This window comes from Hemicordylus capensis, chromosome 4, assembly GCF_027244095.1.
Source record: "Hemicordylus capensis ecotype Gifberg chromosome 4, rHemCap1.1.pri, whole genome shotgun sequence".
NCBI lineage: Eukaryota > Metazoa > Chordata > Lepidosauria > Squamata > Cordylidae > Hemicordylus > Hemicordylus capensis.
In genome coordinates, this window is record NC_069660.1 from 302320714 (window position 1) to 302346413 (window position 25700).

At 45.1% G+C, this 25700-nt stretch overlaps 1 protein-coding gene across 6 annotated transcripts in view; it reads right to left on the reverse strand.

Annotated features, from left to right (window-relative positions):
- Window positions 1–855: 855 nt before the first annotated feature.
- The window catches only part of ANXA13 (annexin A13), a 33696-nt gene continuing 8851 nt past the window's right edge, over window positions 856–25700 (reverse strand). Inside the window, exons 1-11 of one of the 6 annotated variants that reach the window (XM_053247518.1) lie at window positions 24502–24568; window positions 24006–24081; window positions 20587–20681; window positions 16500–16670; window positions 13582–13615; window positions 13396–13475; window positions 10146–10214; window positions 9208–9309; window positions 6457–6532; window positions 3080–3192; window positions 856–2147 (exon numbers count right to left, since the gene is read on the reverse strand). In XM_053247518.1, coding sequence (XP_053103493.1) covers window positions 2028–2147; window positions 3080–3192; window positions 6457–6532; window positions 9208–9309; window positions 10146–10214; window positions 13396–13475; window positions 13582–13615; window positions 16500–16670; window positions 20587–20681; window positions 24006–24081; window positions 24502–24540 — 975 coding nt within the window. In that variant the 5' untranslated portion in view covers window positions 24541–24568 and the 3' untranslated portion in view covers window positions 856–2027. Of the gene's footprint in view, window positions 2148–3079; window positions 3193–6456; window positions 6533–9207; window positions 9310–10145; window positions 10215–13395; window positions 13476–13581; window positions 13616–16499; window positions 16671–20586; window positions 20682–21599; window positions 21749–22224; window positions 22267–22673; window positions 22751–24005; window positions 24082–24501; window positions 24572–25700 lie in introns of those variants that run through there. The other 5 variants (XM_053247521.1, XM_053247524.1, XM_053247525.1 and 2 more) reach the window with 5 other exon arrangements.

Consider the following 25700-nt stretch of genomic DNA (forward strand, 5'->3'; position numbering starts at 1 on the left):
TTCAGAGACCTCTTCATTCAGGAAATACTAAGTTATTATTTATTTATTTATTTATTTATTTATTTATTTATTTATTGTTTATTATTTATTTATTTATTTATTTACTTATTTATTTATTTATTTATTTTTACATATTTTTATACCACCCAAAACTTATGTCTCTGGGCTGTTTACAAGAAGATAAAAACAAAAGTAAAACATTAGTTAAAAACAAAAACAAGAAATTTAAAACACAACAATTTAATTTTTTTTTTAAAAAAAAAGATCTAAAACAACATTAAAAACAATCAAAACAGTATCAGTTAAAAGCCTGGGTGAACAGATGCATGAGATGCAATTAGTGCAGGAAGTGTGCATTAATCTGTTCTTAAATATCTATTATTTATTAATCTGTAAATTAAATATCTGCTTTTTAGGAACATAGGAACATAGGAAGCTGCCATATACTGAGTCAGACCATTGGTCTATCTAGCTCGGTATTGTCTTCACAGACTGGCAGCGGCTTCTCCAAGGTTGCAGGCAGGCATCTTTCTAAGCGGCAGGCATCTTTCTCAGCCCTATCTTGGAACGTTCCCCTTCTCGTAATCAGGTTAGTAAACCTGTATGTCATTTATGCAATGCTCCTGCATAGGAATAGGGAGGGAAGACGCGACCAAGAGGTTCACGCAGATGAGACAGTAAATCTCTTCTGGAAAAGTTTGTATGGTTATGTGCAAAAAGACAAGTGTATCTCTTCTAAACAGCAATGGGACAAATTATGGAAATGGACGTTGGATGTAACCCGCCCCCCCCTCCGATTACCTGATGTGCCTTGAAATCCCCCACCCCCGAGTTTAGTTACAGTACTACTGGCATATACTTCATAACCTTGTGGGTTTCCAAATCCTTGTGTGTAAATCTTTGTAGATATATCATGTACAAACAACCACTTTGTATATAATTGTGCTTTGGCAACGTACTGTATGCTTTGGTAGTTTGTTGGTTCAATAAAAAAATCTTGTCCTATTAAAAAAAAAATTTAAAAAAATCTTGTCCTATCTTGGAGAAGCAAGGGAAGGACCTTGGAAGCTCGATGCTCTTCCCAGAGTGGCTCCATCCCCTGAGGGGAATATCTTACAGTGCTCACACATCAAGTCTCCTTTTCGTTTGCAAGCAGGGCATATGAATATAAATAGGAGACCCTGCTTAGCTAAGGGGACAAGTCATGCTTGCTACCTCAGGACCAGCTCTCCTCTTTAAATCCTTTTATGATCGCACAATTATTTATTTTGCTTTTCATGCCACAAGGCAGAAAATGTGGCATATTTAAATATCTTCAAAAAACAAACACATTTTTTACATCCTTTTTAAAAAACACAGCAAGATACTGATATCAGATTTTACTGACACTGTTTGTTTGTTTGTTTGAATCTAATATAGAAATCTCTGGGTGGTATACAGAATAAAAACATACTATAAAATATAAAACATTTAAAATTCATAAAAAGATAAAATCATAATAGAGAAAAACACATTAAAATTTAAAAATTTGGTTTCAGTTAAAAGCCTGGAAAATAGGTACGTCTTCAGGGTCCCCCTGAAAACAAACAGAGAAGGAGATGCTCTTATTTCAGCAGGGAGTGCGTTCCAAAGCCCTGGGGCAGCCACAGAGAAGGCCTGGTCCTGAGTTGCCACCAAACGAGTTGGCGGCAACTGTAACCGGGCCTCTCTAGTTGACCTTAATAGGCGACAGGGTTCATGACAGAGAATTTGAATAATAGGATTTGAACAATCCCTATATTACACATGAAGAAACTGGACAGCTTTTTTTTTTTAAGTTTCTACTAAAAATGATTTTATTACATGAGGACACAAAAGGTGATTCCATCATACATTTGGGACCAGCTAAGATCTAGGACTACGTAGCTGTCCAGCTGTGATCCGTGGCTGCAAAGAGAAATAAAAGGGATTGTTTTGGTGGCAGTGACAGCAAATCACCCATTAAAAAAAAATCTTTTAGTTTAGGTGTCTTTCCTTTTGACAGAGATTTAGTGCAGCAGAGCTATTAGCAGCTTCTTAAAGTCTCCTGAAGTGTCTGATTGGATGGCCTCAGCCAGAGATTTGTTGTACATTTGCTGGAACTTCTCCTTGATTGTTTGAAGGTCAATCTAAAAAGGAAATATGGAAGAAGATATTTCCCCATCTGGAAAATCACAGAACTCTCTCTGGGCTAAAAGGTTTCAACATATGAGAAAGAGCATGAGAAGATCCCTCCCATGGTTCCCACTTACCATTTGCTGGCTGACATTTTATTTATTGCGTTGAGCAGAGGGCTAGACCTCCAAGATCCCTTACAACTCAAATTCTATGATGCATTTGCACCAAAGCAGGGCTTTTTGCAAATATCTCAAAGGTGAATTCTCCCAGGGGCTCTAACACCATCCTGGTATTTATGCTACCTTTTTCTTACAGAGAATAGTGAGAGAGACAGGAAGAGGTGGCTGAACTTCTATCTTTCTGCTCTCAAAGTTCTCTTTTCTCTCCCTGAACGGATTGGGACAGCATAGGAACACAGGAAACTGCCTTATGTGGAGTCAGACCATTGGTCCGTCTAGCTCAGTATTGTCTACACTGACTGGCAGCAGCTCTCCAAAGTTTAAGGCGGGAGTCCTTTCCAGCCCTACCTGGAGATACTGGAGATTGAACCTGGGTCCTTCTGCATGCAGAGCAGATGCTCTGCCATCGAATTACAGTCCCATCCCCTAAGAGGGATATCTTACAGCAGACAATGCTCACATGTAGTCAAATGCAAATCAGGGCAGAGCAGATTCTGCTTGCTGTCGCAAGACCAGCTCTCCTCCTTTTGCAAGTGCAAGTCTTAGTGGGGATCAGGCATAGGGTGGCCACTCAGAAAAGAGGACAGGGCTCCTGTACCTTCAATAGGCATACAGGAAGGGAGATTTTAAAAGGTGCGACTTTTCTTTCACCTGGATGACAAGCGGCACCTTCAAAATTCTAAAATTCCTGCTTTGAAACCTGGTACCGTATAACACTTTACACGTACCTTTTAAAACCGGTGTCCTGTCTACAGGTAGCTTACCTCTGCCCGTGTCACCACGATGCGAATCAGCGTCTCCTCATCCGTCCCTGCTCCCTTCATGGCATCGTAGAGGCAAGTAGCGAAGTAGGCTTGGCAATCCCTGGAGCATCTCACTAAAGAACAACATTTTACTGGAGTCAAACAGCCCACAAACAGGGCTGAGTGGAAACCGCGTAGTCCAGGGGTGACCAACCTGAGGCTCTCCAGCCATTGTTGGATGGCAGCTCCCACACTGGGGATGATAGGAGTTGTAGTCCAGCAGCCGCTAGAAAGCACTGGGTTGGCCACTACGGAATAGTCCGTAACCAGGGTAGGGGTATGTACGACCTGTGTTTATTGCAGCAATAGGTCCTGATCCAGCTCTTGATGCAGGCTGCCAGGGACACATGACACCCGGAGGGCACCAGGCAGGGCTGGCTCCCAGTTGGAAAGGCAAAGTGCCCCTCCCCTTCAAGTTTATATGAGGAGTGGTCACCTTGAATATATGATGAATATTTATATGATGAATTTGTATACCCCACTTTTCAACCAAAGTTCCCAAAGCGGTTTACAGCGATATAAATAAATAAATAAATAAATAAATAGAATAGCTCCCTGTCCCCAAAGGGCTCACAATCTTTAAAAAAACAGAAACATAAGAGAGACACCAGCAACAGCCACTGGAGGGATGCTGTGCTGGGGTCGGATAGGGTCAGTTGCTCTCTCCTTGCTCAATAAAGGGAATCACCACTTTTAAAAGGTGCCTCTTTGCTCAGTTAGCAGGGGACTGCTAATTTGGTGGCAGTGGCAATGGGTCTCTCTTGTTTGTTTGTTTGTTTGTTTGTTTGTTTGTTTGTTTGTTTGACATATGTAATCCCCCCCCCCCGGCTTAATTTTCACTGATGCCACAAGTGGTGAGAGCAGCAACACTCTCCTTGGCAGCCACCATTTTGTCCCCCACAGGAGCATTGCCCTGGAGCATTGTGGGGGAAATGGTGGCTCCCCACCCACCACTAAAAGCTACTATTCTACCACTGGTCTCCAGACCAACTCTATGTTGGGGACATTGTGGGGTGACACAATGGCAGCTGCCAGCAACCAAGTCCAGTCCTCCTTGCAGGAGCTGAGAGAAGGTGTCAGTGGTGGGCTCTGCAGGGGCATTGCTACCAGAAGCTGCCAAGGGTGCCATGTGCTGGTTCTACGCCTGGGACATTTTTAATGTGCATGTGCATTCAGCCAGTTAAATAAGGATTGGATAAGCATAGTGATGCAGATGGGGATGTGTATCTACATCTGCAATGCATGTGGGAATTACACATATTGAATCAGGGCTACAGTTAAGTCCAGTGGCTGACATCCAGACTAACAAAAGATGCTGCACATCACAAATCTGTTGCACTAGCTACTTGCACAAATTCTGAGGACTGTGTTCCAAACTAGTGTTGCACTACTACTACTACTACTACTACTACTGCAAGCATTGTTTCACATACACAACAGCTGTGCAACAGCCACGAAAAAGCTGTGAAAGAGCTATGAAAGAGCTGTGCAACAGCGGCACACCTAATCTATTTTAAAGGAAATATTTGTGCAAGAGCAATATAGCACAAGAGTGCAGCCCTGCAAATCCCTGGTTTTTGTGCACTATGTCATCTTCTTGCACTAGCCCAACTTTGTTCATTATTCAAACACTACCTTAGTCAGGATGTCAGGCAGGGTGTATCAAATGATGAGCATCTATTCATCAGAAGACGTTTAGATACACAAGAGAAGAAAAGGCTTTTTCAGCCAATCAACGTCGCTTAGCACACAGTTTTCTTCATGGTGTTACTAGTTGTGCTGTTTCTGTAGTAACAGCTTAGATAAATTAATGGAATATAGATTCATCATCGGCTATTAATAGCCACAATAGGAAAGCAGAACCTTTATGTTCTTCAGAGGCAATATATTGCTCCTTACGAAATGCTGAAAACAACCTACACATGATGAGATACATTCTGGATGATTCTGTCTATCAGTGTCTGTTGTCCCCAGTAAATGGGGCAAAGAGGGACCTAGGATAGTGGCAGCTTGCTTATGTTTAGCGGCAGGAGAGCAACTAACCCTGTTCAGCTTCAGCACAGTAACGTCTACCTTGTGTTTATTTTTAGATTGTGAGCCTTTTGGGACAGGGAACCATCTTCTCATTCCTTCCTCTGTGCAAACCACTGTGAGAACTTATTGAAACACAGTATATATAAATATTTTTTAAATAATTGTTGATGAAATATGGGGTACATCACTAGTTCACACCTGAGAGTAAGCAGCAGTTTAAGCAATGGTAACATCTTGACTTACACACACACACACACACACACACACACACACACACACACACCAAGTCCATCCCATCAGCAGGCAAGGTCATGGCAATAGTTTTTTGGGTGTGTGGAGGTGGTGGTGCTGTGGATTATCTACAGAAGGGACATACCATCACCGGTGCATTTTGTGTTACCTTGTAGAGGCGACTGAGAGACGAATTAAAGGTTAACCTCCAAGGAAAATTGATCAAAGGGGTGCTTTTTCATCATGACAACACGCCATGACAGACATCAACTGTCGCTATGACTTCAATACATGACTGTGGGTTCCCACCACTGCTTCAGCCCCCTCCTTATTCCTCAAATCTGTCCCCGTCAGACTATCATCTCTTTCCAAATCCCAAAAAACATCTGGCTGGTGCCCATTACCCTTCTGATGCTGACATCATTCTTGCGGTTGTAGAGGCTTATTTTGACACATCGGACAAGTCCTCCTACACTGGTGGGATAAAGAGGTAGGTGCACCACTGGACAAAGTGTGTGGGCTTAGTAGGGGACTATGTTGAGAAGTGGCCCCTATGTTTTTCCACAGGTTGGTTAGTTCTTTGGACACCCATTGTCTAACATTAGTCATAAGAGCGAAAGTAGAATATCCATGTTATTAAACTACTCATTACAACATGCTGAGGACAGACAGAAGATTGGCTATCTCCATCACACTTTGTTCCAGGAGTTCTCAACACCCCCTAGATGTTGTTGGACTACCACTCCCATCATCCCCAGCCACAATGGCCAAAGGCTGTTGATAGGAGTTGCAGTCCAACAGCATCTGGGGCCTAAGTTTGAGAACCACTGCTTCACTCTGTGACTTTCTCTTGGGTCCTGGACTAAATCTGGGTTGCTCTAGCAAGAAAAACCATATGGTTTGGTCTACAAAAGGAGGTGTGTCAAAGGGGCAGAGGCTTCCAGAATATGGTCCCACTACATAGCCCCCACTCCACCCTTAAGGCTGTGTGTTAGAATTTATAATGATTTCAAGTAATAATAGCTTAGAAATGTGTGTGCGTTTATATCGTGTGTGTGTGTGTGTGTGTTTACCAAGGGTTAGATATGCCTTTTCGAGGTCTCCAGATGTTTCACTCTTAATAGAATCTTCGATGTCTTTACCAGTCAGCTATATTTAAAAAAATACAAATACAAATCATAATTGCTCTTTGTATAATTCAGCGCAGAGATGCCATGAAGCTTTGCCACCTGTGTCTTTAACAGCAGCCAAAATGCAGGACTACATTAGCTAAGAAAGCTTTCCCTGGCATAGAGATAAGTGAGGGGGAAAGCCTCATTTGCTTTATTTCTGTATGTTAAGACTGTTCTCAAAGGCATAAGAGCAGGGTTGGAAAGAAGGTGGCAACTATAGCACATTGAAACCTCCTAAATATAGCACTATTTCACTATTCACAAAAGTTTCTGTTTAAAGGAAATCAATAATAAGCTTCCCCAAACCAGAAACTGACATAGGGCTATTCAGAAAAGATATTCAAGGGGGTAATTAATATCTCAGCTGGGATCAACAGGAAGCAATAAAATGGGCTGAACTTGCAAAGAGGAAGTATTTAAATTAAAGGCACAGAAGTCCTGAAAAGCCTCAGTAATGCTTGTCCATCTGCCCTGGATAGGCCAGAGCTGCAGATACCATTTATTACAAACAACACCCCCCCCCACCTCCTCCAACACACAGAGAGATTCGATCTCTGCCACAAGATGTGGTGACAGCCAACTACCTGGATGGCTTTAAGAGGGGTTTGGATAACTTCATGGAGAAGAGGTCTATCAATGGCTACTAGTTGGAGGGCTATAGGCCACCTCCAGCCTCAAAGGCAGGGATGCCTCTGAGTACCAGTTGCAGGGGAGTAACAGCAGGAGAGAGGGCATGCCCTCAACTCCTGCCTGTAGGCTTCCAGTGGCATCTCGTGGGCCACTGTGTGAAATAGGATGCTAGACTAGATGGGCCTTGGGCCTGATCCAGCAGGGCTGTTCTTATGTTCTTATCTAAAAAGATTTGGGAGAAGACAAAGAAAATTCTGAACAGCAATGATCTGACAGTGGCATCATTTGAAGTGGACAAGGAAAAGATGGGAAATAGTGAGTTTGAGGAAAAGATGGGGAATAGCAACCAAAGAAAATATGAGTGCACTCCAATGTTTATTTTTTTTTTCTAGTTATGGAGTCTTTCCAGATGGCAATAAACTGTGGGATGCTCAAAGCTTTCATGCAAGTTCTAATGCAATTATACTCCCAATATTCACACTGCTGCAAGCTTCCACACTACTCAGGGCATTGCTAGGTTGGAGTGAACCCTGGGACAAGAAGTGGAGATGCCCCCCCGCCCCCGCCTGCCCCCGGCACTGTCTTCTTTTTCAGAGAGGTGCAAGGGGGAGACCAAAGATCAAGCTGTCACCCTCAGGGGCCCAGGGACATTTCTCCCCATTTGTCCCATTGTAGCCACGCCACCACTACTTCCTAGCACAATCTTACCAGAGACATAGCAAGCAAATAAGATAAAATAAATGGCAATAAAATAAAATAAAACAAATAAGGTTGGAGTGGGCCCTGGGACCAGAAATGAAGATGGGTGCTGGGGGCCCCTCTGCCTTCTTCTCCCCACCATCCCAGTTTCTTTGCTGCAGAAGAACTATAAGGTCGTGGTTAAAAAACCCCAAAATATTCTTGGTATGACCTTTCTTTTGCTCATGTGCAAATAATGTCATATGCTTCCTGTGTGCATGGGCACGTGGACACACACACACACACACACACACACACACACACACACACACTTGCATTCTGCTGGCTCAGAAATACTTTTAACATTCTCTCTCTCTCTCTCTCTCTCTCTCTCTCTCTCTCTCTCTCTCTCTCTCCTATAATCACTTCATATATTCATAGAACATCATGAAGAGTAAAGAGTGAGCTGTCACCCAGCAGGCTGGCCCCCCTCCCTCAAAGACTCGGGTACATCCCTCCCACCTTGTTCACTTATATTTATTTTCAGTGCCTTTAAAAAAAGTTGCCAGAGATGGAGAGGCTCTTATTTCAACAGGGAGCGCATTCCAAAGTCCAGGGGCAGCAACAGAGAAGGCCTGTTCCTGGTCTAGCCGCCAGACAAGCTGGTGGCAACTGCAGACAAGCCTCTCCAGATGATTTCAACAGGCGGTGGGGCTCATGGTGAAGAAGATGTTTTCTTAAATACCCAGGGCCTAAGTCGTTTAGGGCTTTATAGGTAATAATAACCTTGTATTTTGCCCGGAAATTTATCGGCAACCAGTGCGACACCCCTGAGTTTTACCCTCTGTACATACACCTACAAGCACAGATTTCATGTGATTTTTACAGCACCATTGCAAAATAAATTGGATCTCATGCTATTTTTGCAGCGCCTCCTGCTGGCTCGCTGTTGCATTTTGAGAAGACCTCAACATTTCCCTCAGTTGTCACAAAAATGGTAATGAAAAAGATGGGTTCTTCTTGGAATGCAAGAAGTGGCCAGGAGGTGGTGCTGTGAAAAACATGCAAGGTCTCCTGCTTGATGTGTGACAGAAGGTAAGATTGCACTAGGAAGTAGTATGGAAGCTTGCAGCAGCATGTGTATGGGGAGTAAGATTGTGTTTGGAACTTGCACAAAATCTTTGAACATCCCACATTTTATTGTAAACTAAAAATACCCTTTATCTGGTTCCAGCTGAGAAATGAATTCATGATTCTATGAATACATTTTTTTTTTACCCTGGGAGCACTGGCATGGGGTTCATAGCCTGAAGGAATGCTCGCCACACAAATAAGGGTACTTACCTGCTTGTAGGCTTCAAAGGTAGCTCTTAGCTGCATATAGTTTCTCTTTGCCAAGACATCATTGAAAGCCAGTTCATCTGTTCCCCAGCGGCCTTCTCCTGCCTTAGAGATTGAAAACCACTGTCACTACAGGCTTGCCCTATCCTCTGAGGACAGGACAAGAGAATCAGAGGCTGAACTAGAGGAATGCAACAGCAAATTCAACATCTGGTAGGGGTAGTTTCCTTACACATAAGGATAGTTTAGCAATGGAATAGGCAGCCAGGGAATCTTTTTGCTGATATTGAACACGGAGTGTTTGTTTAATGGGAACTGATGGGCAGTTGGCTGTCCCAAGCATCTGGAATGTAAGTCATATCCAGCTGCATGGTGAAGGAGGAATGTGTTTGTTGCTTGCTTGCTTGTTTGTTTGCCTGCTCTAATAGAGCACAAACAAGGAATGGTGGAAAAGCAGAGCAGTTTTTGGATCTGGCTGGCAAGCTGGTTCAGGTTTTCAGAGTGCTGAAGTTTCTTTTGGTCATTGTACTCCCTCCCTGTGTGCTTGCTCCTGTGCCTACATAATACCTGCTCAATGAAACTACAGGTATATGGCGTGAGAGCCAGCGTGGTGTAGTGGCTAGAGTGCTGGACTAGAACCAGGAGACCCAAGTTCAAATCCCCATTCAGCCATGAGACTTGCTGGATGACTCTGGGCCAGTCACTTCTCTCTCAGCCTAACCTACTTCACAGGGTTGTTGTGAGGAGAAACTTAAATATGTAGTACACCGCTCTGGGCTCCTTGGAGGAAGAGTGGAATATAAAAGATAATAAATAAATAAATAAGTAAATAAATAAATAAATAAATAAATGTTGCGGCCCAGAGCCTTTGCATGGATAGGGTGGTATAGAAACGTAATCCATCCATCCATCCATTAATATTACTCCAGGATTATGCTTACCTCATAGAGGTCCTTGGCATCATTCTGGGCTAAGTTTTCATTGATCTTTATCTCTTGATCTCTGTTGGCCTGGGAAAAATGTTGTTGTGATAAGAAAAAACTGTAACAGATTCTTCTCCTACCCCAGGGCTGCTCAACTTTAGCTCTCCAGCTATTTTTGAACGACAACTCCCATCATCTCCAGCCTTGGGGCCAATAGCCAGGGAGCAAGGGAGTTAGGAGCATAGGAAAGAAGCTGCCTTCTACTGAGTCAAACCATTGGTCCATCTAGCCCAGTATTGTCTACACTGACTGGCAGCAGCTTCTCCAAGGCTGCAGGCAGGAGTCTCTCTCAGCCCTATCTGAAAATGCCAGGGAGGGAACTTGGAACCTTCTGCATGCAAGCATGCAAATGCTCTTCCCAGAGCAGACCCATCCTTTAAAGCAGTGGTTCCCAAACTGGGAGCCTCCAGATGTTGCTGAACTACAACTCCCATCAGCCCCAGCAACAATGTATTCTCTTGTTACTTTTGCATCCTCTTGTTGCATCCTCTTTGACATCCTTTTGTTGATTTTGCAGCTAAAAGATATCCCACAACAAAGTTCATAGGGTTTTTTTTGCTGCCCTCTAGTGAGGATTGTCAAATGATGCTTGAAAAAAGATACACAATGCTGTTTTATTCTTTTGTCCCATAAAAGAAGCCACCTAATGGCGCAGCGGGGAAGCAACTTGCCTAGAGTGCAGGAGGCAGTTGGTTCGAATCTCCACTGGTGTGTTTCCCAGAATATGGGAAACTCCTATATTGGGCAGCAGCGAGGTGCTGAAAGGCATGCTGAAAGGCATCATCATCTCATACCACGCAGGAGATGGCAATGGTCAACCCCTCCTGTATTCTACCAAAGACAACCACAGGGCTCTGTGGTCGTCACTTGTTGACAATGACTCGACGGCACAATCTTTTCTTTCCCATTAATGAAACCTTCCACACCCCCATGGACTTTTTATAAAAGGTCGCTAAAAGGAGCACACAAAATAGCAGCTCTAATACATATGGCTCGGATGATACTTTGCCTGACCTGCCTGCCTGACGCTGTAAAGATGTGGGTATGTGTCTTCTGATGCCCAGCGCACCATTCCTTAATTGCTTTGGAGTGTGGTTTGTCTAAAGCATCCCTCCACAAGCAATCCACATACAGGTATTTGGACTGTGTGCAGCGGGACATTGGGAAGAAATACCCACCCCCTGGCCATGCAATTAAGAAATAGCATGCTGGAGGGCAGGAAGATGTGCATGCTCATTTTTTTATCATGTAGGGTGGCCAGTTGGGCAAATTATTGTCCAAATCAGCCCTATGTAGAAATGGATGGTAGGCTGAGGTGGTGAAATTCTGAACTGTACCACTTTGGATTGTTAGCAGTGGTGGTGAGGGGTCAAAAACTCCCTGAATATTTTTTTTAAAAACCCTGTGTGCAGGAAAATAATACAGTAAGGAGAGGACTAAATGAAGCTCTGATGTACTAGTTACCTCATGCAGGAAGCCTTTAGAGTGTTCAGAAATATCTCCCCTGACTTGCAGACTGAATTGGTATAGTCCAGAATTCTACCATTGGAGGTCCAAACCACACATTACAGTAAATGGGTAGTTTGACCCTGTATATTCCTTTTTCAAATAGTAGGTGGTAGGACTTGTGGCATGCAGAAGATGGTATTCAACCTTTTCCCCTAGAGCCAAGGTCTGACCCAAAAACCCAACACCCCTAAACCTGCTGTTCTTGCAGAGTATTCTTGAGCATATTCTAGAGTGCGGGCTCAGTTCATGTGGCGTCTATACCATGACTCTGGGGCTCTGGGAGGGAAGTTGACTGGTATCCAACTGGTATCTTACTGGTTCTAAGGTGGATATTAATTACCAGCCCCCAACAGCAGTTCCTGGTTTTTAATGTATTTTACTACAGCCTGGATGGTTTTAAATTTAAATTTTAAGTGGGTTTGTTTTAATTGTTTTAATTCTAAATTGTGTTTTATTTGTTTTATTGTGTTAAATTTAACTACTGTTTTACTGTTGTGAGCTGCCCCAAGCAGTATTGTACTGGAAGGGCGGGATAGAAATATTCAGATAGATAGATAGTTAGATAGATAGATAGATAGATAGATAGATAGACAAGCAAGGAAGCAAGCAAGCAAGGAAGCAAGCTAGCTAGCTAGCTTCCATTGGAAGCATTCCAATGGAAGATGCCCTACATCCAGTGCAGATAGCAGATATGGGGTGTGTGTGTGTGTGTGTGTATGCTCACACTTTTATTGGGGCTGTACATGCACCATGGTCTCAATTCTGTTCCCTCCTCCCCTCCCCCTCCCCCCACTACTGTTTAAGTTAACCGAATAGGGCTGTAACTCAGTGGTAGAGCATCCACTGTACATGCAGAAGATCCCAGATTCAGTCCCCAGCATCTCCAGGTAGGGGCGGGTGAAAACTGTTGGAAGTGAAGAACTCTGTGCTGTCTCATGCTTCAATGACAGAGTGGGACAGATTAGGGCTAGAGGGGTCAAGACACTGGTCATTCCTCCTCTCTACTGCTCTGACACTATCCCTTTTGATACTACTTAGTAGAGACTGCTACTCTCAGGGACTTCCTCCCTCCCTCCCTTCCTCTCTTCTCCCTACCACACACGCTTGCCTCTCTCTGCACCATGTGTGCACAGAGATGCAGACAGCATCTGTCTGCATCCAGCTAGCTAGCTAGATTAGAGATCCTATCTCTCCACTTTACTATCTAGAATGGAATTCTCCAATAAAGACTCCTCATATTGATTTGAAACTATGAACTGGCTCCAAGTTTCTTTTGGCTCTTAGCGGACACGCATGCCTGGGCAAACTCTGCTGTGTTTTGCCTCTGTGGACTCTGCTGTCATAGAAGGGTATCTCTTACCAGAGAGAATTCCCAACAGGTTATGGGTCCAGCATGCTTCTGCTGCGCCACACTGCTGTAACAGAAGGGTATCTCTTACCAGAGAGAATTCCCAACAAAAACTTTGCCTGAAACTTTGGTGAGCTACTGCCAGTCAGTGCAGATACTATTGAGCTAGATGGACCTGTAGTCTGATAAGGCAGCTTCCTATGTTCCTCAGTGAATTAAATAAAAAACAAACAAACATACAACATCAAATAATGTGCTCAATGTCACATTGTCTACCATCTCATTCTGCCTAAGGCAGAGGTGATGACTTTTGCCATCCGAGCTGCAATTAAGAAAGAGCCCATCCCTTACCTGCAGTACAGAGAGAAGAATCTTTCTGAAGGACCCTCTTGTTTCGCTTTTAACATCAGATTCCAAATCCCTGTCAAAAACTTTGGGGGCGGGGGAGAGAAAGAGTTTGGAATTTGACTGTGTGTCCCCCTCTGCCCTTGGACGTTTTCATCCAAGGAAGGGTTCTTTAAAAAAGATGTCACTTACTCCTTTTGTAGGCATCCTTTATGGATATGATTTGCTGGGACAAAAGAAAACAAAAACACAGAGAAGGTAAGTGATATGTTAATGTTTTAAAAAACATACTGAAGCTCTTCCCACGAACAGCAGAAAGTGGGCTGAGGGAGCCTAGCCTGCTTTCTACCGATGGGAACCACCGCGCTCTGTTAACCTCATTTTATTGCTTGTGTGCAAGCAGCCTCCCAGGCTTGGGGGTCCCCCCAGAATCCTGGGACTTCCAGGGGCTGGGTGGCCCCCAGCCCCCGCAGCCCCCACCGGCTCCGTGATAGAGCCGGTAGTTGTGTGGGTGGCCGATCCAGCCGCCCAGGGCTCCGGGCATGGTCGTTTGTGAGGAGAGCGGGCTAAGCCTGCTCTCCCCGCAGACCTCATCAAGGTGCCTCACGGTATTCGTGTGAAGCGCCTCAATGGCTCGATGCATACATCATGCCAAACCATGATTTGTTCTAACCATCGTTTAGAATCTAAGCCATGATGTGAGTTTGCACATGCAAACCATGGCTAGGAGGAGGTGCTTGTTTACTTTCATTTTACATTGAGCGCTGTCTGCTCAACACTGCCTCTGGAGGCAGAGCAACAGCCAGTAGTAAGGTTTGTTAATTTAGATGTCATGCCACACCATGGTTAGCACAAGCTAACCAACCCATTTCTAGCCAACCCATTTCAAACCATGTTTTCCGATTCTGGTTTGCTGGCTGGCTGCCAACTGCGGCTTATCAGTTCAGGCATACACCCTTCATTCTCATGGAAGCACCCACTTCCCATCTAGGTCAAAACTGGGTCTTCTCTAGGGTTGCCCCAGGGCTCTGGAATATGCTCCCGGATGAAATCAGAACCTCCCCATCTCTGGTTGTTTTTAAATAAGGTCTGAAAACACACCTATTTTATCAGGCTTTTAGTTAACAATGTTTCTAAAGCTTTATAGATAGTTATTTTAAATCATTTTACATGCGTTAATGTTTTAGTGAGGCTCTACACACAATCCATTATTATTATTATTATTATTATTATTATTTTACATTTATATCCCGCTCTTCCTCCAAGGAGCCCAGAGCGGTGTACTACATACTTGAGTTTCTCTTTCACAACAATCCTGTGAAGTAGGTTAGGCTGAGAGAGAGACGTGACTGGCCCAGAGTCACCCAGCTAGTTTTCATGGCTGAATGGGGATTTGAACTCGGGTCTCCCCGGTCCTAGTCCAGCACTCTAACCACTACACCACGCTGGCTCTCCATTGTTAGAGCTTAACCGGGTTCTGTGGGGAGAGAAGGCTTAGCCCATTCTCCCTGCAGATGAGCAGGGAGCTCACCCTGGGTGGCCAGATCAGCTGCCCACATGATTACCAGCTCCGTCACGGAGCCAGTAGGGGCGGTGGGGAAAGGGGTACACTCGGCCCCCAGAAGTCCCAGGATGTCCAGCGTGAGTGCACAGGGCATACTGGGGAGACCCTCAATGCCGGGAGGCTTGCTGCAGCCTCCCGGTCGGGGGTCTAATTGTGGGTCGCTGTGGTGCAGAACTGCACCGCAGCGACTCACAATTCCCAAAACAGGGGTAGCGAAGCACTCATTCTGCTAACCTCATTGGGGGGGGGGCAATTAAGTGGGCTAACTGCTGGGAGCCATGTGGCTCCTGGCAATTCATACGCATGGGGGAAACTGGACTGGGCTCCCTTAGCCTGATTTCCTCCATGCATGCAAATAGCCTCAGTCATTGTTTGTGCTTCTAATTTGCCCAGAGATTTTATATGGGGCAGCATATAAATGTGATAGATAGATAAACTAAGTTTGGTTATGACATCCAGACCAACCAGTCTTGTTTTATTCTAGCTTACTTGCTTCAAATATGTCAAAATCTGTAACTTACTTCAGAACTTGTGTTCAGATCTCAGCACATTTGATGCAAATAGGCTAGAACAGGGATTCCCAACCTTTTAAAACAAATGTACCCCCTTCAGTTGCAGAATGAGTGTGAGAGTCCACACACGTGTATACATTAAAACACCAATTTAAGTGTCACTGTTAGGGAGCCCAGCCACTCTAGTCACTGGCTCACATCCATATTAAGATACTCATTAGCAGTCTTTTTCCAGTTAACAAAACACATTTACTAGTCCTGTTAATTTCAATGGCTACTAGCCACCTAATGGTGCAGCAGGGAAATAAACTTGATTAGAAAGCCAGAGGTTGCTGGTTCGAATATCCACTGGTATGTTTCCCAGACTATATCGGGCAGCAGTGTTATATGAAAGATGCTGAAAGGCATCGTCTCATACTGCGCGGGAGGAGGCAATGGTCAACCCCTCCTGTATTTTACCAAACACAACCACAGGGCTCTGTGGTCGCCAGGAGTCAAAACCGACTCGACAAAACACTTTACTTTACTCAGTGCTAATTTTCTTAAGCCTGTCAGGCTAAGGGGAGGGGTATGCCGAGTTCCATGTAGCCAATCAGGAGCAGAGGAGGAGGGTCTTCACCTCTTTTCTCCTCTTCTGCAGCAGACATATTACTGAGGATGTGATTCCACAGACGGGGAACAAATAACACAGCCGCAGCATGGGGAGGCAGGAGAGCCATGTAGCCCTAGCGGGGTCTATTAGCACCCCATGTTGGGAACTCCTGGGGTAGAATAGGCCAGACACTGCTAGAATGTATGCCTTGGGAGGCTGATCCAAGAGCTTTGCCCTGCCTGCCTGCCAAGAAATGGGGTCAGTGCAGGACACCACTCTGGGATTGGGCATGCACAGTCCCAGGAAGCTCCCTGGGTTAACTCCCATGGCACAAAGTTCCTGATTCAAACTCTAGTCCGGAGCCCATGGGACCTTGGCTTTCTAAGACTTTTTTTTTTTTTTAAGCAACTGAAGGTGAGCCAGAAATGCAAAATGCTCCTACCTGGTTGATCTGAGTACAAAGGATCTCAATCAAAACAGCTTCATCAGTCCCTGCTCCTTTCATTGCTTTCCGGAGCTCTCTGGCATTGTATTCCCATGGCTGATCCAGGAGGGCCAGTGCCGTCTTTTCAAAATTCCCGCTGAGTTCTCCTTTAAGCACTTCTTCCAAATCCTAGGAAGGCAGCCAAAAGACCTTAATGCAGTCACTCAGTTGAGTCACGGGCAAAGGGTTCCTTGCATCTGCCAAGCACACAGACAGAGGAGCTGCGTGAACCATGCATGGGTGCTACCAACCAGCTTACAGAGATCCGAGCCCTGATCCAGCAGGGAAGAGCCACCTGTGAAAGCAGCTTTCCCCCATATACAGCCAAGCGCTGCATATGGGGAGAAAAGAGCCATATGTGGGGAAAAGCCATATGTGGAAGCAGAGCCATAGTTCATCATCTTTCAGAGATGTGGAAGTACTTTACCCCTGCATACAGATGATATTTGCATCAGCATCTGCAATGCAAGGTTTATTTTAACATGCGAAAATTGTGGAGGGGAAGCTAGGTTTTGTGCAGTTGAGCCTGTGGAGTTTAAGAAGGAAGTCAGGGTTTCTGAACAGAAAGTCAGAGGTTGCCGGTAATGCTTGTTGTTACACCTATATCGGGCAGCACCGGTATAGGAAGATGCTGAAAGGCATCATCAGAACACAAGAACAGCCCTGCTGGATCAGGCCCAAGGCCCATTTATTCCAGCATCCTGTTTCACACAGTGGCCCACCAGATGCCACTGGAAGCCTATAGGTAGGAGTTGTGGGCATGCCCTCTCTCCTGCTGTTACTCCCCTGCAACTAACTCAGAGGCATCCTGCCTTTGAGGTTGGAGGTGGCCTATAGCCCTCCAACTAGTAGCTGTTGATAGACCTCTCCTCCATGAAGTTATCCAAACCCCTCTTAAAGCCATCCAGGTTATTGGCTGTCACCACATCTTGTGGCAGGGAATTCCACAAGTTTATTATGCATTGTGTGAAAAAGTACCTCCGTTTGTTGGTCCTAAATATCCTGGCAATCAATTTCATGGGATGACCCCTGGTTCTAGTGTTATGTGAGAGGGAGAAAAATTTCTCACTTTCTCCACATCATTAATGATTTTATAGACCTTTATCATGTCTCCCGCAGTAATCTTTTTTCTAAACTAAAAAGCCTTACGTATTGTAGTCTTGCCTGATCATCTTGGTTGCCCTCTTCTGCACCTTTTCCAGTTCTACTATGTCCTTCTTTAGATGTGGAGACCAGAATTGTACACAGTACTCCAGGTGTGGCTGCACCATAGTTTTGTTTAAGGGCAATATAATATTAGCAGTTTTATTTTCAACCCCATTCCTAATGATCCCTAGCATGGAATTGGCCTTTTTCACAGCTGCCGCACATTGAATCAATATTTTCAACGAGCTGTCCACCACTACCCCAAGATCCCTATCCTGGTCAGTCACCAACAGCTCAGATCCGATCAGCGTATACTTGAAGTTGGTGTTTTTCATCCCAATCTGCATTTGCCATTTTGTCACCCACTCACTCAGTTTGGAGAGATCCTTTTGGAGTTCCTCACAATCCATTTTGGATTTCACTACCTGAAAAAGTTTGGTATCATCTGCAAATTTGTCCACGCCGCTGCTTACCTACTTCTAGATCACTGATGAATAAATTAATAAGCACTGGTCCCAGTACAGATCCCTGGGGGACCCCACTTCTTACTTCCCTCCATTGTGAAAACAATCCAATTATTCCTACCCTCTGTTTCCTATCTTTCAACCAGTTTGCAATCCACACATGTACGTATCCCCTTATCCCATGACCACTAAGTTTCCTCAGGAGACTTTGATGAGGAACTTTGTCGAAAGCTTTTTGGAAGTCCAGGCATACTATGTTAACTGGATCACCTTGATCCACACACTTGTTGATACTCTCAAAGAACTCCAAAAGGTTTGTGAGGCAAGATTTCCCTTTGCAGAGCCATGCAAGTTCTCTCCCAGCAGGGCCTGTTGTTCTATGTGCTTTAAAATTATATCCTTGAGAATTCTTTCCATTAATTTTCCTGGAACAGACGTTAAGCTAACTGGCCTGTAATTTCCCGAATCACCCCTGGATCCCTTTTTGAAAATCGCTGTTACATTTGCTATTTTCCAGTCCTCTTGTACAGAGCCTGATTGTATGGATAGCTTTGATATTTTTGCAAGCAGGTCAGCAATTTCACATTTGAGTTCTTTAAGGACTCTTGGATGGATGCCATCTGGCCCTGGAGATCTGCTAGTCTTCAATTTTTCCAGACAGTTTAGAACATCAACTCTTGTCACTTCTATCTGACTCAGTTCTTTAGCCTCCATCCCCAAAAAGCCTGGTTCAAGAACAGGTACAGTATATGCTCAGTATCCTCTGCCGCGAAGACAGATGCAAAGATGAGATGTATGATCATCTCATACTGTGTGGGAGATAGCAATAGTAAATCCATCCTGTATTCTACCAAAGACAACCACAGGGCTCTGTGGTCTCCAGGAATCAACGGCACACTTTAAACTTTTACCTCCTTCTTCCCTTGCTGTTTTCTTTCTTTTTCTGCTCATTCTCATTTTCCCTTCCTTCCTTCCAGAACATTCTGGAGTAAGGAGATGGTCGTGGATGGGTATGGGCTGTGTCCACCACGTGTGCAATAGGAAACAATGTTTAGAATAAACCTTACTGCAAAGTGATGCTTATTTGGGCTATGCTAAACTAGCTAGATGCACCTTTTGACACAGGTGCCGGTGCGCATCCCCACCTGAGACCAGGGCTTGCATACAGTTTGTTGGTGTTGGTAATGCTGGACTGGAAATCTGGTGCATGGAATGAACTCAACATTCCTCCCCAAATTAGAATCCAATTTTAAATGAGACAAAATGGTCATACTCAAATGCTTATTTATTGATTGAGAAAGATCATTGTAAATGGCTATAGACTGAAGTGTTAATATTTCACACAGATGCCTGAGATAAGAACAGAAATATGTATAGAGTGAATATTGCCAGACTAAAAAGAGTATCTTCCTAAAGTTACTGGCAGTTGAGTCAAAATCAAGCCTCTGTGTTCAAAGACAATATACAAGTGAATACCAGATGCTCCTGGAAGGTATGGCCTGGCTGATCCAGGGTCTTTATACTACCTGCCAAGCAGAGGACTCATCCCTTTCCTCACATGCTGTGGTCCCATGAAAAATCAGTCTCCAAAGCTTCTATGTAGGAGCTCCATGAGAGAAACTTCCACTGGCCTAAGTTGTGACAATATGCATTATTTTATTATTCACATTTAGAGCCTGCCTTTCCTTCAGTGACCTGTGGGTGGCATTCATGAGACATCCTCTTTTATCCTCACAACAATCCTTTGAGATAGTGGGGGAGGGGGAGAGAGAGAGAGAGAGACTGATCCAAGGTCACCCAGTGAACATCATGGCTGAGTGAAGATTTGAACCTAGGCTTCAAAGCTTAGGTTTGGAGAGTTTGGAGAAGAGGGCTGGTCTTGTGGTAGCAAGCATGACTTGTCCCCATAGCTAAGCAGGGTCTGCCCTGGTTGCATATGAATGGGAGACTTGATGTGTGAGCACTGCAAGATATTCTCCTCAGGGGATGAAGCCTCCCTGGGAAGAGCAGAAGGTTTCAAGTTCCCTCCCTGGCTTCTCCAAGATAGGGCTGAGAGAGATTCCTGCCTGCAACCTTGGAGTAGCCACTGCCAGTCTGTGAAGACAATACTGAGCTAGATAGACCAATGGTCTGACTCAGTATATGGCAGTTTCCTATGTTCCTATGTTCTCCAGTTCTAGTCCAACCACTACACCACAATGGTGATCGCCGTTGTTGTCATCATCAATCATAATCATCAATCATCATCAGTTGGCCCCAGAAGTGGAGACCGGTAGTTATGCACACGTGTTGTTCTATTATCAGAAATGGCTTGTTTTAATCTCAGAAACGACTCCTTGTTATTGGAAACCATTCCCTTTAGTGGATATTGGAAACATCTTTTCCAAAAGATAAGTAACATGGGTGTACATGCCTGTTTATCACAAGTAATATACCTTGCCATACATGGCCTTGTACTGTTGTTTCACTTGTTGCCTCTGGTCTGATGAACAGTTGGACAGGATCTCGATAATGGCCTTTTCATCAGTCCCTGAAAAATAGGAATTAATTGGAGGAAGAAAGTCAAACTGAGAGTGACTTCAGGAGTCATCTTGTAGGAAGTTGCTAGCATGGCACTCCGCAAGTATTTGCCTCTTGGAGTATTTGCTGAAATATTTGACGAGTGTTGAGTATTTTGTAGTATTGAGTAGTTGACGAGTATTGCATAGTTTATAGGAATCTGACAATTCCTGGAATTTCAGCATTTACACTCCCTCTGCACCCATATCTGCTCTGCCAGCTTCTGACCGGCAGGTACCTGGTGTTTTCCCAAGCCCCACTTCTGCATATTCAGCATGATGGCAAAAGGGTATCCTGCAAGCAAGATATCCTTTTCTTATTCAGTTCAAGCTTGAAGAAAAAAATATTATTTAGACCACAGCTTAAGGAACAAGATTATGTTGCCCAGGAAAATCAGATTCTTTTGCTACATTTTATTTTATTTTATTTATTTATTTTATTTGCATTTATATTCCGCTCTTCCTCCAAGGATCCCAGAGCAGTGTACATAGTTAAGTTTCTCCTCACAAAAATCCTATGAAGTAGGTTCGGTTGAGAGAGAAGTGACTGGCCCAGAGTCACCCAGCAAGTCTCATGGCTAAATGGGGATTTGAACTCAGATCTCCCCAGTCCTAGTCCAGCACTCTAACCACTACACCACTTTGGCTTACATAACCAAACATTCTAGAAAGGTCTAGGCCTATTAACTGTTGAGAAAATTTGCATCCAAAAACAGCTTCACAAAATGTTTATTGACTGATGGAAACAAAGGATGTTATGAAAGTAACTAGTGGTTTTGTAGCCCGTTGGTTAACGGGCGCTAGTGGAGCTCTGCACTCCAGACGTTCGCCGCCATTCCCTCTCCCGCCACCCCCCGGCGCCCGGGGCTCCGGCCGGGCCCGCCACTCACCGCTGCCCGCGGCTCCGGCCGGGCCCGCCACCTACCGCCGCCCGCGGCTCCGGCTGGGCCCGCCACCCACCGCGGCTCCGGCCTGGCCCACTGCTGCCCGGGCCCACCGCCGCATTGTTTTGTCTGCCGCCTCGTCCGGCGGCCATCCTGGGCGGCCAGAAGCGGCCGCCCCGAAGAAGCCGGGTAAGCGGCGGCACGGCCAGGCCTCGGCCATGGCTCTGCCGCCTCCTCGGCCGCGCCGCCTCCTCTGGCCGAGGCGGCGGCTTTGCCGCCGCCTCAGCCAGTGTCCCCCGCCGCCGCTTACCCGGCTTCTTCGGGGCGGCCGCTTCTGGCCGCTCAAGATGGCCGCCGGGTGCTGGCGGTCCTGCCTCCCTGGCTCCTTCTGGCCATGCACTTCGCGCATGCCCAGAAGAGGCCAGGGAGGCACGGACACACGCTTGGTGTCCGTCCACGGACGGACACCAAGCCTTTTATTAGATAGGATAGTGGTCAGGAATGTGAGATTGTCTTTTAAAATACTAGAGATTTCACACTGCCCAGAAGCCCATTGCTAGCATGAAATGAATGGCCCACAGTAAGTCATAATTAGCTATGGTTAATAACATTGCCTTCTTATTATCTAAACCTCGAGTAACTGAAAAGTCTTATAGTCCAGTCTTTTCCTAATGTAGCCACAATCGGTGTAGGTTTCTATGAACAGCACTCTTGCTTCTCTGACTTTCTGATTTTCCAAAAATATTTGCAAAGCTGTTTCAAGCAATTGGGATTGTACTGTGCATGGACATACATGCTGTCACCAGAGTTGCTGAAAGCCATTGTGGCTGGGGAAGATGGGAGCTGTAGTCCAACAGCATCTGGGGACCCAAAGTTGAGAACCCTAGTCCTAGATCTACAGCAGTGGCCACCACCTTCCTGAGCCTGGGCACTTTCGAGATTAGCTGCTCAACAGCGGCAAAATGCTTCCGTTTAGGCAAATCGCATTCAAAACGTAAATAGCAAAGCGCCCAGCTGGGGGAGCAGTCTCGCAAAAACTAACAACCTGAAAAAACAGCAAACTTTTTATACCGGACATACGTTTTATCAATAAATCTCAGCGATTAAATCCGAAACAAGGCACCGGAAATGTGAACAGCACCCTGCTGTCAGTATAGGGACTGCGGTGTCACAACACAGGAAGTGTGGAAGCACACTTCAGAGATATGGCGTGACCCCATTGCAGGGTCTAATCTGGAAAGCGCCCTGGAGGACTAAACTCTCCATAGCCAAGCTGCTTGGGGGGCAGGATCTCCCTCCTAGCCACAATAGCATTGCACCTGGAATGTATACATGAGCATATGAAGCTGCCTTATAGTGAGTCAGTCTATTGTTCCATCAATATGTCCCTGGCTAACTGAGCAAAGAGGTACCTTTTTGAAGTGGTGATTCTCTTTACTGAGCAGAGGGAGAGTAACTGGTCCTATCCACCCCGAGCACAGTATCTCTCCAGCGACTGTTGCCGGTGTCTACGGCTACTACTACTACAACAAATATTTATATACCGCTTTTCTACAAAAGTTTCCAAAGCGGTTTACATAGAGAAATAATAAATAAGTAAGAAGGATCCCTGTCCCCAAAGGGCTCACAAGCGAAAAATAAACATAGACACCAGCAACAGCCACTGGAGGGATGCTGTGCTGGGGCTGGATAGGGCCAGTTGCTCTCCCCCTGCTCAATAAAGAGAATCACCACTTTTAAAAGGTGCCTCTTTGCCCTGTTAGTCTACCTTACTGTATGTTTCTTTTCAGATTGTGAGGCCTTTGGGGACAGGGAGCCATGTTGTTTATTTATGTCTATGTAAAGTGCTTTGGGAACCTTTGCTGAAAAGTGGTAGATAAATATTCATTGTATTCGTATCAGTATTGTCTGCTCTAACTGGCAGCAGCTCCATGGGATTGACAAGAGTTCCCCCCGCCCCACAAATCCCTCTTTTTAAAAAGAAGGAGATGTATTATTAGTACTATTTAAAATATTTATATCCCACCCCTTCAGTGCAGAACTGCTGAGGGAGGCCCACAGGTCACATGTAGGGACTTGAACTTAAGCCTTTCTGTAGGCCCAACATGTGCTCTACCCGGAGCCACGACCGTCATCAGCATGTCTAGGGAGATCTGCCCCTCCATGATGTCAAGAAGTTCCGCTCCCTTTGAAAAGTGGGAGGTTGTCCCATGGGCCACTGGAAGGAACACTTGCCAGTTCTGCAGACTGCTTTGGGCTTGGTTAGTGCCCGATTCCCAGGTATTTTTGCTAACCAAGATGTCCCGGTCATATGGACACGCTCTACACATCTAATGAAGCATGCCATACTGTCACAGGGAATATACGCCACATGCGGTTCTCGTGAAGCAGGGTGAACAGCAGCATCCTTACCCATTCCTTTGCAAGCTTTATGTAGTGCCTTGGCATCCCGCTTTGCGTCAAAATCATGGGCACGTCGAATAGTTGGCTGGGGAAACCGAGAAAATAGTTCAGCAGTGAACATAGGAAGCTGCCTTATATTGAGTCAGGCCATTGGTCTATCTAGCTCAATGTCGCCTACACTGACTGGCAACAGCTGTACAAGGTTTTGGGCAGGAGTCTTTCTCAGCCGTATCTGGAGTTGCCCAGGAGTGATTCTGGAACTTTCTGCATGCGAAGGAGATACTTTAGCCCTGAGCCATGGCCCTGTCCCCAGCTCCTCATATGTAGCCACACATCCCGATGCAAACAAAGGTAAACGTGCTTACTGGAGGGGGCAATTCATGCTCAGGACCACAACTGAGATAGATGGATCAATGGTCTGACTCAGCATCACAGCCAACATTAATCAGAACTCATGGTAGGGTAGCCTGCTTCTACACCTCTTCTTTCTTTAAGACAAACCAACCTGGGAGACTACCAGAGTCTCAGTCCTGATTGGGACCATGGCCAGTGGGGATGGGGAGATTAACCCTTCCTCTGCTGTACCATTCCCCCACCAAAAACCACCCCTGAAAAGCAGTGCCAGATGTAGGCACAAGCTAAGTAAGCTACAGCTTAGGGCCTCTGGTGGCGCAGTGGGGAAATGCTTGACTAGCAAGACAGAGGCTGCCGGTTCGAATCCCTGCTGGTCTGTTTCCCAGATTATGAGGAACACCTATATCAGGCAGCAGCGATATAGGAAGGTGCTGAAAGGCATCATCTCATACTGCATAGGAGGAGGCAATGGTAAAACCCTCCTGTATGCTACCAGAAGAAAACCACAGGGCTCTGTGGGTGCCAGGAGTTGAAATCGACTTGACAGCACACTTTACCTTTACTTGAATACCAAAAAAAGGGACCAAATGTCAAGTTTTACATAACGTATTTCCATTTAAAGGTATTTCTAATGCAAAGGCAAGATGGATGTTTTTGTTAAATTATTAGTTTTTCGTTGCGTCTTTGCCAGGCTTTATTATTTTGTTGTTGTTGTTGTCCTTTTTGTTAGATTTTTGTTGTGGGGGGTAATGCTATGAGGCCTTTTATGCTTGACATAGCTAAGGGCCTCAACATGCCATAATCCGGCCCTGCTGAAAAGGGGCTATTTGCCCCGGAAGTGTCTGTTCACTGCAAATAGCTGCTTTGGAAAAAGAGATTTTTGCTATGGAAATGGAACAAGGAGGAAGCATTAATCTCTCCCTCTCCATGGGCCCAATTAGAATCAAGCCCCTGCACCTTTTCTTGGAAGCAGACCTCTTTAGGCATTTCCAGATGAGGAAATGTTCTGTTTGAGAACTGAAACTGTTTGTGTGTATCTACTTTCTCCCCAGATTGCATAGCAACTTTTTGCACAATGTGTTAGCGTCTGACTGGCTGTTCACACTGCTTGCTTCCTCCATATGCTATTCTGGAGCTACACCTGCTGGCCATTTGCGGGAAATCTGAAATGAAACTTAAACTATCATATTTACCTGAATCCAAGTCTAGGTTTTTCCCAAGTTCTTTGACGTTAGAAATTGGGGAAGGGGTGTGTCTTAAAGTCAGAGCCCTGTTTCTTTTGGGTAAGTACAGGCATAACCTGTATTTAACTTTTACAGGTATAACCTGCAGGTTAAATACAGGTATGAC